This window comes from Nakaseomyces glabratus, chromosome I (genome assembly GCF_010111755.1).
Source record: "Nakaseomyces glabratus chromosome I, complete sequence".
Classification (NCBI taxonomy): Eukaryota; Fungi; Ascomycota; class Saccharomycetes; order Saccharomycetales; family Saccharomycetaceae; genus Nakaseomyces; species Nakaseomyces glabratus.
In genome coordinates, this window is record NC_088959.1 from 130,264 (window position 1) to 146,379 (window position 16,116).

At 35.3% G+C, this 16,116-nt stretch overlaps 5 protein-coding genes across 5 annotated transcripts; 2 read left to right on the forward strand and 3 right to left on the reverse strand.

Moving 5' to 3' along the window:
- Positions 1-105: 105 nt before the first annotated feature.
- On the forward strand, positions 106-3,579 carry URB2 (ribosome biogenesis protein URB2; the record flags this gene model as incomplete). The annotated part of the gene is made up of 1 exon (XM_447323.1): positions 106-3,579. One exon carries the CDS (start codon positions 106-108, stop codon positions 3,577-3,579), a length of 3,474 nt encoding a protein of 1,157 aa, XP_447323.1.
- An 89-nt stretch (positions 3,580-3,668) lies between these two features.
- Positions 3,669-5,993, reverse strand: GEF1 (Gef1p; the record flags this gene model as incomplete). The annotated part of the gene is made up of 1 exon (XM_447324.1): positions 3,669-5,993. The coding sequence occupies one exon, from the start codon at positions 5,991-5,993 to the stop codon at positions 3,669-3,671; it is 2,325 nt and encodes a 774-aa protein (XP_447324.1).
- Positions 5,994-6,340: 347 nt separating this feature from the next.
- On the reverse strand, positions 6,341-9,709 carry MLO127 (Mlo127p; the record flags this gene model as incomplete). Its single annotated transcript, XM_447325.1, has 1 exon — positions 6,341-9,709. One exon carries the CDS (start codon positions 9,707-9,709, stop codon positions 6,341-6,343), a length of 3,369 nt encoding a protein of 1,122 aa, XP_447325.1.
- A 460-nt stretch (positions 9,710-10,169) lies between these two features.
- HUL4 (putative E3 ubiquitin-protein ligase HUL4) lies at positions 10,170-12,746 on the forward strand (the record flags this gene model as incomplete). Its single annotated transcript, XM_447326.1, has 1 exon — positions 10,170-12,746. The coding sequence occupies one exon, from the start codon at positions 10,170-10,172 to the stop codon at positions 12,744-12,746; it is 2,577 nt and encodes an 858-aa protein (XP_447326.1).
- A 98-nt stretch (positions 12,747-12,844) lies between these two features.
- On the reverse strand, positions 12,845-16,060 carry RAD26 (DNA-dependent ATPase RAD26; the record flags this gene model as incomplete). The annotated part of the gene is made up of 1 exon (XM_447327.1): positions 12,845-16,060. One exon carries the CDS (start codon positions 16,058-16,060, stop codon positions 12,845-12,847), a length of 3,216 nt encoding a protein of 1,071 aa, XP_447327.1.
- Positions 16,061-16,116: the final 56 nt, after the last annotated feature.

Consider the following 16,116-nt stretch of genomic DNA (forward strand, 5'->3'; position numbering starts at 1 on the left):
TGAGCTTTATCTAGAATCAGTTTGTGAATTCTGCTTAAACAATTAAGTAGAAGACATCAGTCGAAGAAAAAAAGACTAGCTCAAAATTGAGGGATCAGTAAGAACATGCAGTTTGAATCTGCTGAGACACTGACCAAGACTCTTCGTTCTAAGATCATAACCAGCGATGAAGTTGTTGATATAGTAAGGAGTCTAGACGGAGTACATCCATATTTTCCTAAACGTGAAGTTTTTGTCATAGATTTGATTTTGGATAGATGGAATAATTTTAAAAATACCGACTTTAGAGAGAACCCTCGTGTATGGAAACTGTTTAATGATACTTGGGTTAAAATAGGCGATGAGAACTTGCAAAAGAGTCTCTTCAAAAAACTAAAATTTCCCGGTTTATTACAATCTAGTTTAGAGACTTTCAATGGTATCGAAGACACCGCAAAAGTACAGGAATATGTTGAAAGTGTTAATACCACATGTGACCTTCTTATAAAAAGTGTCACATCACTACAGTTACCTTATGAAGCTAACCTGTCTATTTTAGCTGCTGCAACCCAGATTTGCTCAAGGATATCCTACGCCAATAGAGTAGAATTTCTAATGAACCTAATCAATCTGACAAACTTCGATAGTCAGCTATCAAAACTAACCAACAAGCTATCCTCTATTTTTAGTGACATTTTACTACTCCCAATACTTGATTATATCTCTAACTTTGAGAGTAATATTATTGACAAGGACATTATATTAACGTTCAAAGGTTACATAATGTCAGCGCTTTTCAATGCTGATATTATAGGTTTAGATACGACCAACATATTGCATGAATTTTTTGATGCTAAAAAATCAACTATATCGCACAATTCGGCAGTTATCATTTTCGAGATCGCAATGAATTCGTTATCTAAAAACAACTTTATCCAGTTGGAATCGATATACACAATGATAGTGGATGTACATGATGCTTTGAAACCGGATTTGCTACAAAAACTTTCATCCACGAAGAAAACAATGTCACATGAATTTCTATTTAAACTGATAAAAGACTCATTTCAATCATTAGACAAAGTAACAAACCCTCAGGAGAAAATACGTGATTGGAGCCTTATTAGGTCCATACTTAAGTTGGATATCGAAATAGCTATTGAACTCTCAAATGAAATACTGGCTTTACTCCTGAAGAACTACCATTTCTTTGAAAAAGAATGCCAACAAATATGGGCCGAATTTATCGAATGTCACATTTCGGCCAGAGAGTTCTTTGGCTTTTTTGGGAGGTTAAGGACTTATTATGACCATGACCATAATGTCTCCAAATTCTTATGTGCTCGTGAATATCGCTTAGATATTAATAAACGTATTGGGTTATTGTCAGGTCTTCATTTAAAGGAACTGATTTCTGAGTATGTTGCAGATATGGTGTCAACCAGCAGGAGTAAGATTTCGGCCATCTTATTAAGTATCATCACAGAAGGACTTGTTCATCTTAACCCCTCACAATTATCAGAGTATCGTCCATATTTTCAAGAGGTATATATGATTGATGACATCAACTATGCAGAACAATGGGCAGTAAAATACTTCCTGATGGATGTTTTCGACAACATTATACCGTTAGATATGCTTGAGAGATATAAAAATAAAGATATTCAGAAAGTTATTTTGGAAAGTCCGAGAATTAACCTGCAAACCTTCATGTTCTTCCTGAAAATAAGAGAATATATTTCCATGGATATTAAAGAGATAGAAAATGCTTTGATGAAATACCTATCAATTAATAAGTCCTCAACTTTTGCATTTTTGATCTTAAAAAATTGGTACACCATAATTAGTGAAGAGTTCGACAGCCAAAACATTAGAAACCTACTTGAAATGTTATGTCTCAACTCTAACTTTTCATTACTACTGGAGTTTATGAAAGATGATGATATTTTTGAAGAGCCAAATCTCATTCATAAGTTAATTGGGTATTTATCAGACAATTTGACTGAATCCGCTGCTTTGGATGTCCTAAAGATTATACCAATACAGTGTTATGAGAAGTCTTCTAGAGTCTCCTTGATTGATCGACTAGCATCTCTGAAGATTAATGAAAGTGTTATAGATGCTTTAAGCCATCTACTGATATTTCCAACCTTCAAGACGAGACTTGAAACTGATGTGGGTACCTTCTTTGAACTATTTAAGAATTCGATTGATCTAAACCATCATTCTGAAAAGTTGTTAACTACTATTTGGTATCATCATGCACATAGTAATGACTCATCAAGTAAAGATTTTACTTACAATTTAGTAAATTTAGTTGTTGCTAATCTCTCTAAATTAATTGACGTTAAGGTTTCCTTTTGGCTAGCTTATTATATCCAAATCTATGATGAGAAAAGAGTACACAGCAATTTAAGAAAAGAGTACTTCAAAGCTATTTCCGCGTACTCTGATAAACAATCTAATCTAATGCCATGGCTATTGAAAACACTCTATCAGCTTTTAATAAGGGAGGCAGATCTTTCAATGTATCAAGATGTCATAAAAGACTGCATACAGAAATATAAGTTGGATGGTAGCAATTCTAATGAACTAAAAATTTCTGTTTTTATGATTTATACACTAAAAGATGATAGTGATTTCTCCTTCATACTTGCCCATTACTTGGCACTAAGAAGTCAAGGATGTCACGCAATGGAGCTGCTGACTGGTGTTTCAGAATATTTGAAGCTTACAGCTCACTACTCGTCAGAAAAGTACAATGCAGCATTACATTTAGTGTGTTGTGCATTAAACGATAATACTAAGACATTTCACAACTATTTGCTAGAAATTGTGCCATCTCTAATGCTCAACCTTTCAAAACAAAATCACATTGGACAGAAATTGACGGTCAGATTATTGAGTGCGACCTACACTAGTATCACACAAGGCATGATGGATATTAATTCTTTGACAAAGTTTATTTCCACCCTGAAAGAAATACTTATATCCAAACCATGGATGTTTGATCAGTACACTGTTGAATTGTTACTGCCTTTATCACTTGAAATTTGTAATTCCATCATACCTACAACTGACTTTTCAAATGTGCAACTTCAAAATAATAGAATTTTCATTTCATTGTGCCGATTACTTTCCACACTGTTTACTGTTCATAGATTCAAGTTGAACCAAAGGTATCATGTTATTGATTCTTTATTATGTGGTATGATGAAATATGTTATAAACTCACAATTTTACGGACTAACAGAAGAATGCGCTAAAGCATTTGCAAGGTGTGTCATAACGTTTTGTGAACCCACGACAAATACATCCACCAAAAACAAGAACCAAACGACATCGAAGGTAAATGAAATCAAAAAGATACTTAGAAAACATGTCCCCATTCTTTTGGTGAACTATACAGAATTAGTTATAGGCAACAGCATCGATAATGAGATAAGAAGAGAAATCGATCCAGCATTGTACTCAATGTTAAATGTGATATCGAGTTCTGAATTACAATGGATAAGTACACTTTTAGGAAGCACAGGCAGACAATACTTTAAGAGTATTTACGCCGAATATAAGAGAATTGGCAAATGGACAGAGCAGTAGTGTCTTTACATTATATTATCAATTACGTTTGAATATTTATAAATTCTATATACATTGTGCTGTTGCAAGTGTAAGTCAGCACATTAATGTCATATTTTTGCACCAAAAAGGGAACTTACTTTTTGGATAAATGCAAAGTAGCGTTCATTGAGATGTTCATCATAAGCGTATTTTGGACCTTCCAGTTCTCTTGAGAGACCCCTTGAGAATCTCAAAATATCTTTTCTAGTAATTACACCTTGGAGAATACCGCATTCTTCAACCATTATTATCTTACACTTCATCTGTCTAAAAGTATCGAATAGTTGCTCAACTGGTATTGTTCCTTTTACGATTGGAGGATATTTATCAACAATGTCACCAAATTGATAAGCTGCTCTACTGAAATCGCTACCTGGGAATTCCATCAAGTTTATTTCTCTCTGATCATTAGCCGTCTCTTCTGTATCAATTACCTCTAGTTTTTTTAGTATATGTCTTCTCAATATATAACCTATGCAAACTTTATCATTTTCATGTAGATCAGCACTTCTTACAATTGGATAGCCACTATAGAGCTTATCATTTTCAAAAACAGTATGATGCAGTTCAGATACAGTTAGTTTCTCTGGTAAGACTGCCAAGTCTTTTGACATTATTTGGTTTGCATTAAATTCATACATGAATGACTCTTTGTCACTTTCCTCAAGGAATGGGAAACCATTCACCTCTACCATTTGATCCGCAATCCCACCATGAAAGCCAAAAGACGCCAAAACAATTCTAGCCATAGCCACAACAATCATGGTAGGGATAATATAGATAAATGCACCTGTTAACTCGAACATTATAACAACAACAGTCAATGTCAAGTTAGTAATACCACAGAGAGTAGCCGCTGCACCCAGAAAGGCATATGCACCTGGAGTTATGCTATTTGGTGCAAAGAAAAATCTCTCGGCAATCAAACTAACAGCTCTGCCAAAGGTGGCACCAATTGCCATAGAAGGTACAAAAATGCCGGCCGGAACTTTGGCTCCGTAAGATACAATGGTAAAGTGAATTCTAATGATCGTTGCTATAATCAACGAAAGTAGCTGTTTTATGAAGTCCATCACATGCGTATTTTCATCGATCTGACAAAGTCTGTGCGCAAATGGGGATGAGTTGTCATTCTTTTGGCATTCGTGAAATAAAATTCCCATACCTTCTGTCATGTCAAGTTTCAGGAATTCGTTAAAATATGAGATAACTGATGTAAAAAGTACAAGTATAACTACCTCTTGAATGGGCCACTTTGAGAGAAATTTCTTCCTGAAATGAACATATCTTATGTTCATTGTACTCACATATATTCCATATAGCCCTCCAAAAATACCAAGCAAAACAAAAATTGGAACCTCTTGAGTGCTCCAGTCACGGTCATATGTAACATGAAATAACACAACTTTACCATTTCTAAAAGGATTTATTAGCTTCAAAGTAGTAATAGCCACTAAGGCAATATAGTATGATTTCCAAAGTGTTGATGAGTTGAAACTAGCACCAGATGCAATTTCTTCCAACCCGAATAAAACACCACCAATAGGAGCACCAAATGCTACAGCGACACCTGCTCCACTTGCTGCCGTTAGATACTGTGATAAGGAAGTAAATCCTATCTTATCTTTAAGAAAATAATTTGCAACCACAAAACCACAGCATGCTGCATAATGTACGGATGGTCCTTCTTTACCTATGCTTAGGCCCGATGATATTGTTAGCGGTAGTGCCACGCTTTTAACGATAAGTGTTAATACATTTAGAAATTCCTGTTGATATTCGAATCCAGAAACCCATACTTTAATTTCTGATATACCAGAACCTGTAGCAATTGGTGCAACGTAGCGTATTAAACAAGCACTTATTGTTCCAAAGAGTAAAGAGAGTGAGACGAAAAGTATAAATGATGAATACTTACCTGACCAATTAGTCCACACTCCTTGGGCAACACAGGCACCTTCATCTCTCCTCACTAATCTAAGTCCTCTAGTTGCCATTTCTTCATCTACAACATCACTACAACAGAATGACTTGTTTAAGAGCCAATTACTTGTACAATACCCTGTTTTCCAATTTACCAAAGTTTCAGTAAATACTTGTATAAAACCTGCGAGACAACCAATAGTTATAGCAATGGCAGTTAAGGTAATAAAAATCTTTCCTCTGTTCCATAACCAATTGATATATCCGTTATATTTTTTGTTGAAGAATTCACGCTCTGCATTCGGTAGTAATATCACATTTCTATTATCTGCAACTCGATCTATTGTAATAAACTTATCAAAGCTTTGGGTCTCATCTATATTATTAAACTTGGATATGTCAATGTACTTAGCTGCAGTTTCAGGATCATCAGTGGAATGTCTATCAATGTCGAAAGAATCAGATGCCATTATTGTGCCCTTCTTGTTATATGATGCTTTTTGTATCTTCAAATGGCTTAATTTATATGATGTTGTAAGGTAACTTTTTCAAAGAGATACCATCTGATCTTGTCTTATTCCTGTATCCGAATGGGTTACTCTGGGACACTCTAAGATGCAGAGAGTAACGAACAATGATAGCATAATTTGTTCCTTATCAGAGTCTCGAGGTCGAAGGTGCAAACAGACCTTATTTCTTTGCGGGAAGTCGGTCAATCGTATTTCGTGCTGTTTACACGATGCGATAATAGAAGGCTTATCCCACAGTAATTGGCAAGAATATTATTTATTACTTTAGATATATTGTGTATCATGGTCTATAACATATTTGTTAAAATTCTAGTGTCAATGAAGGGGAAGATAGAGGCATCATTTCTACCGTCAGAATATTCAAGTTCATTTAAATGAGACTCTTGTTCTTCCAGTGCCGATTCAGAAACTTGAAAGTCTTTTGTCAGCACTATATTAAACCGTGTTCCCTGTGTAGTTATTAAGTAAAAAAGTGGTGTTTCCATAGATTCTTGTATTTGACCTACCTTTTTGGGTGATGAGATGGTTTCCACAGTTGCTGGTAAATTGAATGTATGGTAACCAAGGAGTTCTTCAGTATCCTGGAAAAAAATGATTAGTTTACGGTTATTATAGACAACAGCAAAAAAGGAATAATCCCCAATAACAGCAACCTCGAATTTGTCAATGACATCACCTTCATGGATAATACTAGAAATTGGTATTACGTCCTTGCTGGTCATAGGTATGATCCGCAACCTCAAATCATCTGGTTGACTATTTGGTTTCTTCTTGTCATCTAATAAAATGCTGTATTCCAGGATACCTCTAAATTTGTCAAGAAGTGTAATTCTGCTAATTGACGCCTTCCTGTTTCTTTCTTTGTACCCGTTGTTAGATATACCATGGTAAATATTTACGGCACCTAAAACCAAGCTACCGCCTACTTCATTTGATACTTTTTGGACAGTAAATCTGTTTTCTTTTACAAGATAATCTAGTTCATAGAGAGCCACGGTATCACCTGCTACCATAAAAGTTCTGTAGTAAAAATTTTCGACTATACTAGCGTTTGAATTTGTCGGGACCATAGTCTCCAGCTTTATCTTTTTCAGATCTTCATCAACCGAAAAAATAAGAAGATTATCGGTATTGTTATTTTGAAGATTATCTTCTAGATTAGTTGGAGAAAGTAGAACTGCAAAGCAGTGCGAAACAGCGTATTTTTTTGCATAGCTAGTTTCACCTTTTAGTTCAGGAAGAAGAATATTATCTTCCTTATAAAATAAGGGCGACATTGATGAAATATTACGGTTTTCACGATTAATTGTGGTGGTATATTCATCAACTATTGTCCCATTGATTATGTCGATCAACGCTACAATATTATCAGGATCCTTCTCGTCATTCCCAAGTTTTTCAACATGACCAACAACATATCTATATGAAAATGGTAAGAATGATATAGCAACCAGCTTATAATCGAGTCGAACACGATTTTTAATCTGTTTAGGAGATAAGTCTAACAAATCTCTATCCATTTTAATAAATAAGCCGCTTTCACTTACAGCATAAATATTGTCATCACCAAACCCAACCAGGGTCGCTAATGTTACAGGTAGGAACAGGCTTTTCAAAGTATACGATTTTAACTTTATGTCATAATTCAAAATGGCAATATATTCCGAAGAGTAGATTAGCCATTCATTTACTTTGCTTGACTTCGCGAATCTTAAATTTGGTAAACAAAAATGGTATTTGCTAATTAATGTATCGCTATCTGCTCTGACGATATGTAGAACTCCCTCTGGATCCAATAATAAAAGATCAGTAGACTCCGAACAAGTATTAAAATCGAAATGAGTCACTCTCGAAACATCGATCTGCAGTTTGGTATGCGACTTTAACTCTGTATTCAAAAAACACAGGACATGCTTATCTATAATGGCATAGGTGAGAACAACATTGTTTCCTATGACTGTTGTGTTTATTTTGACATTTTTTAATGTGGGGTTGGTGATTTTATCACGCAAATTAAACTGACTATCTGAGAAGGACCAATTCAAATATCCATCAAATGAAACAAAGCAATACTCGGTTGAATTTTTTAGTCGAAAGAATGTAATATCGTTGATGTTATTTTTAATCTCAATTTTAGCACCATTTACAATAAAATCAAAAGGAGCATCTTCTTTTTGTAAAGTTTGGTCACTGTAGATATTGTCACAATTATCTTTCCAAATAAGAGCTTCACCATCGAAATATGACAACCTTGGTGTACCGGGGAGTTTATTGATTAAATGCCAGCACTTTTCGATATTCTTTTCCTTTCCATTTGAGGGAGGTTGTGGAACAGGAAGTCCGTTATATTCTACTTCTAGGTAGTAACTATTACTTTGGTAATCACACCCTGTCAAAATCTCTATGGGGACTTGCGATAGTTTATAATCGTAAATCATATTTGGACCTTCATTATTTCTCTTTCTTTGTGTTGGCAATTTCTGGTCATTAATTGATATTGAATATTGCCGCCCTAACACTCTTTGCCATTGCCATATTTTTTTTAGTGATATTTGGTCTCTAGATATGTCACTGTTGGTTGGTTGGTCAATGCCTACTACTTCAAACTGAAACCGATTCATGTGAGTTACCGAATCCAGGGCATCGGTTTGAATTATATTAATCTTTACAACTATTAGCTCATCCTTGTCAGTCAAAAACCAGAAATTTAATCGAGATGTATCTTCAGATGCTACCAAATCTGTGGTTATACTAGTTGTTGTTTCAGTTATATCGATTTGACGTCTTAAACCTTCAAAATAAGTTAAGTCTTGTACTAATACACCACCAATATCACATAAAAATCCGTTCACAAAGGGGATTACAAAAATGTCATCTAGAGATAAGATATAATATCCAAAACTTGGTATGTAAGCAAACACGTATTCGTTATTCGGTGAGCTAAAAGGTAATAAATGCAATGTTTGTGGTAGCTGCAAGCAACGCGTACATGACCATCTACTATCAAGTTTGTTGCTTTGCCTTGAACAAGTTTCAAAAATCCATCTCCCTCTTTTGTAAGTGATCAGAGAAAGTTCCATTCTCGATACGTCTCGTTCCTCTTCATAAAATCTACAGAGTTTCAGCGTTTTTATCTTCCCAAATGAGGAATAGATAGGACTTCTTGTACTATCACCATCAGTAGTTATTCCCTCGTGTATTTCAATACCTTGTTTCTTGTCATAAAATTTCAATAAGTAAACATCTAGGTCTGTTGCGTTGAAATATATGTGACAGAGCTCGTTATCAATCCGCAAGTTACAAAATGTAGCAGTGATTGGTATATCAATGCTGTACTGTAGTGTATACCCATCTTGTAATTGACCACTATCTGGGTCTTGCGATAGCTCTCTGACGAACAATGTACCTGCTGAATTCAATAACAAGAGATACCTCCCACCGCTTTTGCCGCTTTTATATTCACAGAATGCAACTATGTATCCAGAACACCTCACCCGCGACCTCAGCACCACTGATTCGCTGATTCCATAGTGATCGATCCACTCGCACCTGACTACTACAACCGACCCGTCTTCCAATTCAACATACCCTAAGGCATCGGGACTCTGGCAGAGTCGCTCTCTCAGAACAATGGCAGTCACAGTTTCCTGCTCCATCCTTATAAAATAAGGTGGCCTTAATTGAACAATTAAGAACTTGGTTTATTCCCAGGGACTGCTTATTAGATGCAACCATGGGGTAGCTCTCCCATTGATTGTGGAAACACAAAAAAATGGGCTTTTTTAGGGAAGGTGGCCTCTTCCCGGAGAAAAGTATATAAATGTTAGAGTTTCTGTGATGGCTCAACCTTGGAATTGGAACTTTGGTACATAAAGAACAAACGCATATTTTTAACCAAAATATCGTGACAATTTGCTAGAAACTAGTTAGAGGAGAATACCTGGAAAGAGTAGACTCAATTTGGATTAGCATTACCTTAGCCGAGCAAGGACAGTAGTGAACGATACGTTGTGGATATTTGTCAATTGAATAGGCAGATTGGCAAAACACTAGTTAGTTGGTTGAAGTTTGATTGGTAAGTGTGTAATGAACTGATGAATTAAGAATTTGTATACTATGTTTAGGCGATCGAAGAGTATTAAGAAAACGAGCAAACAAATTGAGGTCATCTCTCATAGTAAAACTCCGGGCGATGAAGGAGAACAGTTAAAGGTTAGAGTTGAGGACAAAAGGAAGTCAATAACTGTCACTGTTGAAACTGAAAGATTAAATTGTTTGTGTTGTGGGATGGTTTTGGATATACCGAAAACCGCAGAGAAATTCAAATGCTGTGTATGTCATGTTACTACCTACAGAGGAGGCCAAACGAAAAGCGAAACTTATAAATATAAAACATCAATAGATGTGGATGATCTAGCTGTTATAGTTAAGAATTGTTTTAATGATATAGTAGAAAGGAAAAATGAAATGACTCAAGAAGAAAAATACAATGTCTTCAACCCTGTGAATGATTACATTGATGCGAAATTCAGACACCACCAAATACTGGAGAATTCATTCCCAGGAAGCAGCCCTTTGGTTGACTCTGATGTCAATACTGAACAAGTACTCAGGTTTTACAAGATATTGTTCAGTCTACCAACCAGAAGACCATATTTCAGAATGCTGTGTAGAATGAATGATCTGTTAAGGAAGGCCAATCACAATTGTACACACTTTAGATGGCTAATTATAATTTTAATGAACCCTGGTCTACGGTGTTGTCTGATCGGAAAAGCGCAAGGTGGGTTCGACTCACAAGAGATACGCACTATATCATACGAACTACTAAAAAGAAGTATTGGTTATTTGTCTAATTTGGATAGGCAAAAACATTCCAAAAAACTAATAAAATATCTTATGAGAATGCCCCTCTCTTGCTTTAAAGAACAACTGGAAGTACTGAACTTATATCTTACATTTCAATTCTCTAAAATAATGTACAAGGACAACCAGAGTGTAAGAACTCGAATACAACCAAGACGAATGCCCAGCGATGGTATGGAGTTGGTTAACAATTCTACATACTGGAATTATCATTTGTCTGGAAGTGATGAGTCACCAAACATCAATGGCATACTGGAAAGCAAGAGCTCAGAACATGGTCAAAAGGGTAAATCAGTTCCTTCCGGAGATTTCAAATTTAGTCCATATCAGTACGAAAATGATTGGCATATTCTATCTGTTACCAAACTCATTTCATTTTTCTTTACAGCTAATCAAAAGAGAAATATTTCTTGCCTTCAGTCCGAAAATAATGGTTTGTTGGACACCTCCACGTTTTACAACACTATTTTAGACTTTATTGACTATAGGAAAGATTTTGATAATTGGCGGGGGAAGCCCAATCGACTTCATTTCGTTCAATCGAAAGAATACGATGGAAATGGAAAGCAGTTCACTTTTTGCAAATATCCCTTCTTAATTTCTCTAGGCTTGAAGATATCCATAATGGAATATGAAATCAGAAGAATTATGGAATATGAAGCTGAACAAGCATTTTTATTATCGCTTGATAAAGGGAAAGTAATCGACGTTTATTTGAAAGTGAGGGTAAGACGATCAAATATAAGTTCTGATTCATTACAATCCATAAAAGAGCATCAAGGTGACTTATTCAAATCATTAAAAGTCGAATTTGTAGGAGAACCTGGAATCGACGCTGGCGGGTTACGTAAGGAGTGGTTTATGCTGTTGACCAAAACTTTATTTGATCCAAGAACTTCGTTATTTGTATATGTACCTGAAAGTAGACTGATATGGTTCTCCAATTCAGCTCAAAATGAAGCTAGCATTCCTGATAAAGAAACTATGGAATTGTATTATCTTTTTGGAGTGGTAATGGCACTTGCTATATTCAATAGCACCATACTGAATCTTCATTTTCCCAAGGCTTTGTATAAAAAAATATGTGGAGAGCCCTTAAAATTTGATGACTATGCAGAGATTTATCCTGAAACAGCGCAAAACCTTCAAAAACTTCTAGAATATGATGGAGATGATTTTTCAGAAGTATTTGCTCTAAATTTCGAGACTACATTTATCAATGATATGTGGGAAATTAACCCAAAAAATATCAAAAAATATAATACTGTGGAGTTATGTGCCAATGGTAAGAACATGTCTGTTACATCAAGCAACAAAGAAGAATATGTTAAATTGTGGATAGATTTTTACCTCAATAAAAATATCAGTACTACATTTGAGAAATTTCTTTTAGGATTTAAAAGGGTTTTTTCTGTTTCCAAATCAATTAAGTTGTTTAATTTTGAGGAATTGCAGAGACTAGTTTGTGGAGACCAGGATACTAATAAGTATGACTTTGGCATGCTAAAATCTGTAACCAAATATATTGGTGGTATGAACGAAAATATGCCCGTAGCAAAATGGTTCTGGGAAATTGCCCAAGAATGGGATATCACAAAACAAAAAAAATTGATGCGATTTGTGACTGGTTCTGATGGTGTTCCAGCAACGGGTATGTCTACCCTGCCTTTCAAATTGAGTCTTTTGGGTTCATCTGACTCTGACAAACTACCTATAGCTCATACCTGTTTTAATGAACTCTGTTTATGGCAATATCGATCGAAAGAAAAATTAGAATCGAAGTTGAAATGGGCAGTTACAGAATCTGAAGGCTTTGGTTTTAAATAGAAATTAGATTTACGAGTAATTTTATAGAAATGTATTATATGATAATATTCCTTACATTGTAACCTTTGTTCTATAGGCATCAACTATCAAATTATTGACTATGGTTGAAATTCACTTTTCAAGACCCAGACCTTCTTGTTATTGCTAAAGTTACCTATGCTTTTTAGTAGAGCTCTAGTTTTGATTAGATCTTCCTCATCATTAATGTGGACGCCAAGGTTATTTAATATATCCCGAGAAGAGGCTTCAAAGTTCTCCTGTTTTTTTAGAAAGTTAATAATGGAGAGCAGTTTCTCTTTGTTTGTATTCGTATCTGCATTTGTAGTATCAGAGTCGGTCGGACTTTTCTTTACTTGAGTGTTCGCTTTCCTGATATTTGATAAAATACTGGCAGATCCGGTACCTTTCTTAATATTTTTTTTCAAATTGGGCTTGTTTACTTTACCTGCTGTACCAAACTTTCCTGTCCAAGTTGGAGTACCAATATCATACTTCTTGGTCTCTTTTCTTGAAATTCTTAAAGCTTCCAACGCTTGATTTGCTATTCTCTCAGCTTCTCTTTTAACAATTTTTGATGAACCTACCGAATGGGATTTTATCATTTGCTCATGCGTAGCAATATTTTCAAGACTCTTTTCACCTAGCAGACCCTCCATAAGCCTCTCGTCATCTTCTTTATTGGATTCTGAGACTTCTTTACCATCATAAAAACTTTCTAACTTAGATACACCATCCAAGTTGGTGACTTGATCTAAATCATCACTATCTTTAGTACTTTCGTCTTTTAATTTTTTAGTATGTTTTTCAACCTCCTCATTTAACGTTTCAGTTGAATAACCTTGTTCACCTCCCAAGCTAAATAGATCTTGAAGTTCTTTAGTTTTGAAGAATCTTTTCTGCTTTGGATCCGATAAAACTTTATTCATTAGAAATTGTTTAAAAATTTGCCGATGATAAATTTTTTCTTCTATGGTTCCGGAAATCATTAATCTATATATTGATACTTCTCGTTTCTGTCCTATTCTCCAGGCTCTTTCTCTTGCCTGTAAATCAGTCGAAGGATTCCAATCAGGATCATATATGATAATTCTATTGGCCCCCGTTAAATTAACACCCAAACCACCTACCCGAGTAGTTAGCAGGAAAACATCATACGACTCATTATTAAACCTATCTACTAGAGTTTGTCTTACCTGAATACTAGTTGTACCATCCATTCTTAAATATCGTATGTCAGACAGCTCTGGTTCTTTGAACTTTATGAACTCTTCCAAGATATCTAGCATTTGCCTAGATTGCGTAAATAACAGCGTTTTATGGCCCTCGCTCTTCCATAACTTAAGCAATTGTTTGACAACCTGCATTTTGCCTGACCGCTTAGGGTCACCATATCCCGAAGTATTCTTTATATAATCACGGTCCAAGAGATCTGGGTGATTACAGATTTTTCTTAGAATATCGATACCATAAAGCACATGTCTTTTACCTCCTTTGATTTGACTTAATTCGTCAGAACTTAAAAATTCTAGGTACTTTCGTCTTTGAAATTCTGTCAGTTTGCAAAATAAAACCATTTCCTTCTTTTTAGGTAAATCTTTAGCCACATCAGCTTTGACTCTTCTTAAAAGATATGGTGATATAAGATCTCTTAGAGCAACAGCACAACGGTATCCAGTTTGAACCTGTGTATTTGTTGCATTAGCATAACCACCCATATTAATAGGTTGTACAAATTGCTGCTGAAAGACGGGTAAAGTACCTAACCTTCCTGGATAGATAAAATCAAATAATGACCATAATTCAACAAGATTGTTTTGAATGGGTGTACCAGAAAGAATAATTCTGTTTTTACACTTCAGTTTTTTACAAGTCAGAGATATTTCAGAATCCGGATTTCTGATTTTGTGACCTTCATCAAGAACGCAATATGACCAGTTCACATTTAATAATTTGTCAGAATGTATACGGAGTCCAACATAAGTTGTAATAATGATATGTCCATCTGCAACAACTTTTGATATAAGATTCTGCATATGCATGCCAGTTTCTACCTTACTTTTCAATTTTGAGGCATTTTCATAATCATGAAAGTCTGTGTTTTCAAGTTCTGATTTAATTATCATGTTTTCGATTTCATCTTCTGTCAAGTTACTTTTATCATTCATACCCGCCCCAATAGAATGTAATATAACTGCTCTAAATGGGGGCCACCATTGGTGAATTTCGTTACACCATTGTTTCATCACAGTTGCCGGGCAAACAATCAAAACAGGTCCCGAAAGGAGATTAGAATGATGTAATGCTGCTAAGAATGCTGTTACTTGAATAGTTTTTCCTAGCCCCATTTCATCACCAATTATACCACCCCTTCTCTGTTGAAAAAGCTCATAAAGCCACTGTACACCTGTTTTTTGGTAATTGAAAAGGAGAGAGAATATTTCACCAGGAATCTTGAACTCATTGTTAAGCTTTGCATCAGGGATTTCGGGATGTGGTTTTTGCCATTCTGGAAGATGTTCGTGTTTGTCAAGTGTCCTTTTGGATGATCTATGTTTAATCCATTTACGTAGTCTTTTTTGATATATCAGTTCGTCTCCATCATCCAGCGTTTGTCCGTGAGCGAATCTGGTATCAGGGACTGAGATCTCATCATCCTTACTAGTATCATCAGTATTAACATATTCATCATCATCAACATACGTGTCATCAAAATTATCATTATTATCAAAGCTATTTGAGATATGCTCTTCATCGTCAAGATTCTCCGTCATTTGAACAGCTGCCAAAGCTTCAAGATCTTCCTCCTTTTTGATTTTTGTAGCTGGATAGGAATCATTGGCGTAGTCCTCATTATCAATAATAAACTTATTGGAAGAGCCAAAAGCAGTTATCTTACCTATCCTAACTAAATAATCTTTCTCTGATTCATCAGGTCGTCGATCAGTTTCTGTCTTTTGACTATCACTATTAAGAGAATTGAGATTGGATTTTAGCCGTTGTTTGACATCTTGTATGTCTTGTCTTAGTGTATACTCCTCATTCTCTTCAAGATAAGCAATTTCTTCTCGAAGTTTGGCTTTGACAGATATTCTAGTAGTTAGCTTAAGTCTTCGTTCAAGTAATTTCTTTTTCTTTAAGCACTTGTTAAGTGCATTTTTGGCTCTCTCAAGACGCTTCTCTTCTTGCTCTATCTGTTGTTGGATCGTATAGTTTTGAACATCATTTTCAATCTGTTTCTCTAATGAACTTTGGGACTGGACGTTAACACCAAGGTTGTCTAACCCTTCATTGATCCTACTTTCCTCATTTCCCATCTCCTAACTTATAAGTGGTTCCTAGTTTGTACTGAGAAAACCCGTCAACTATTTAG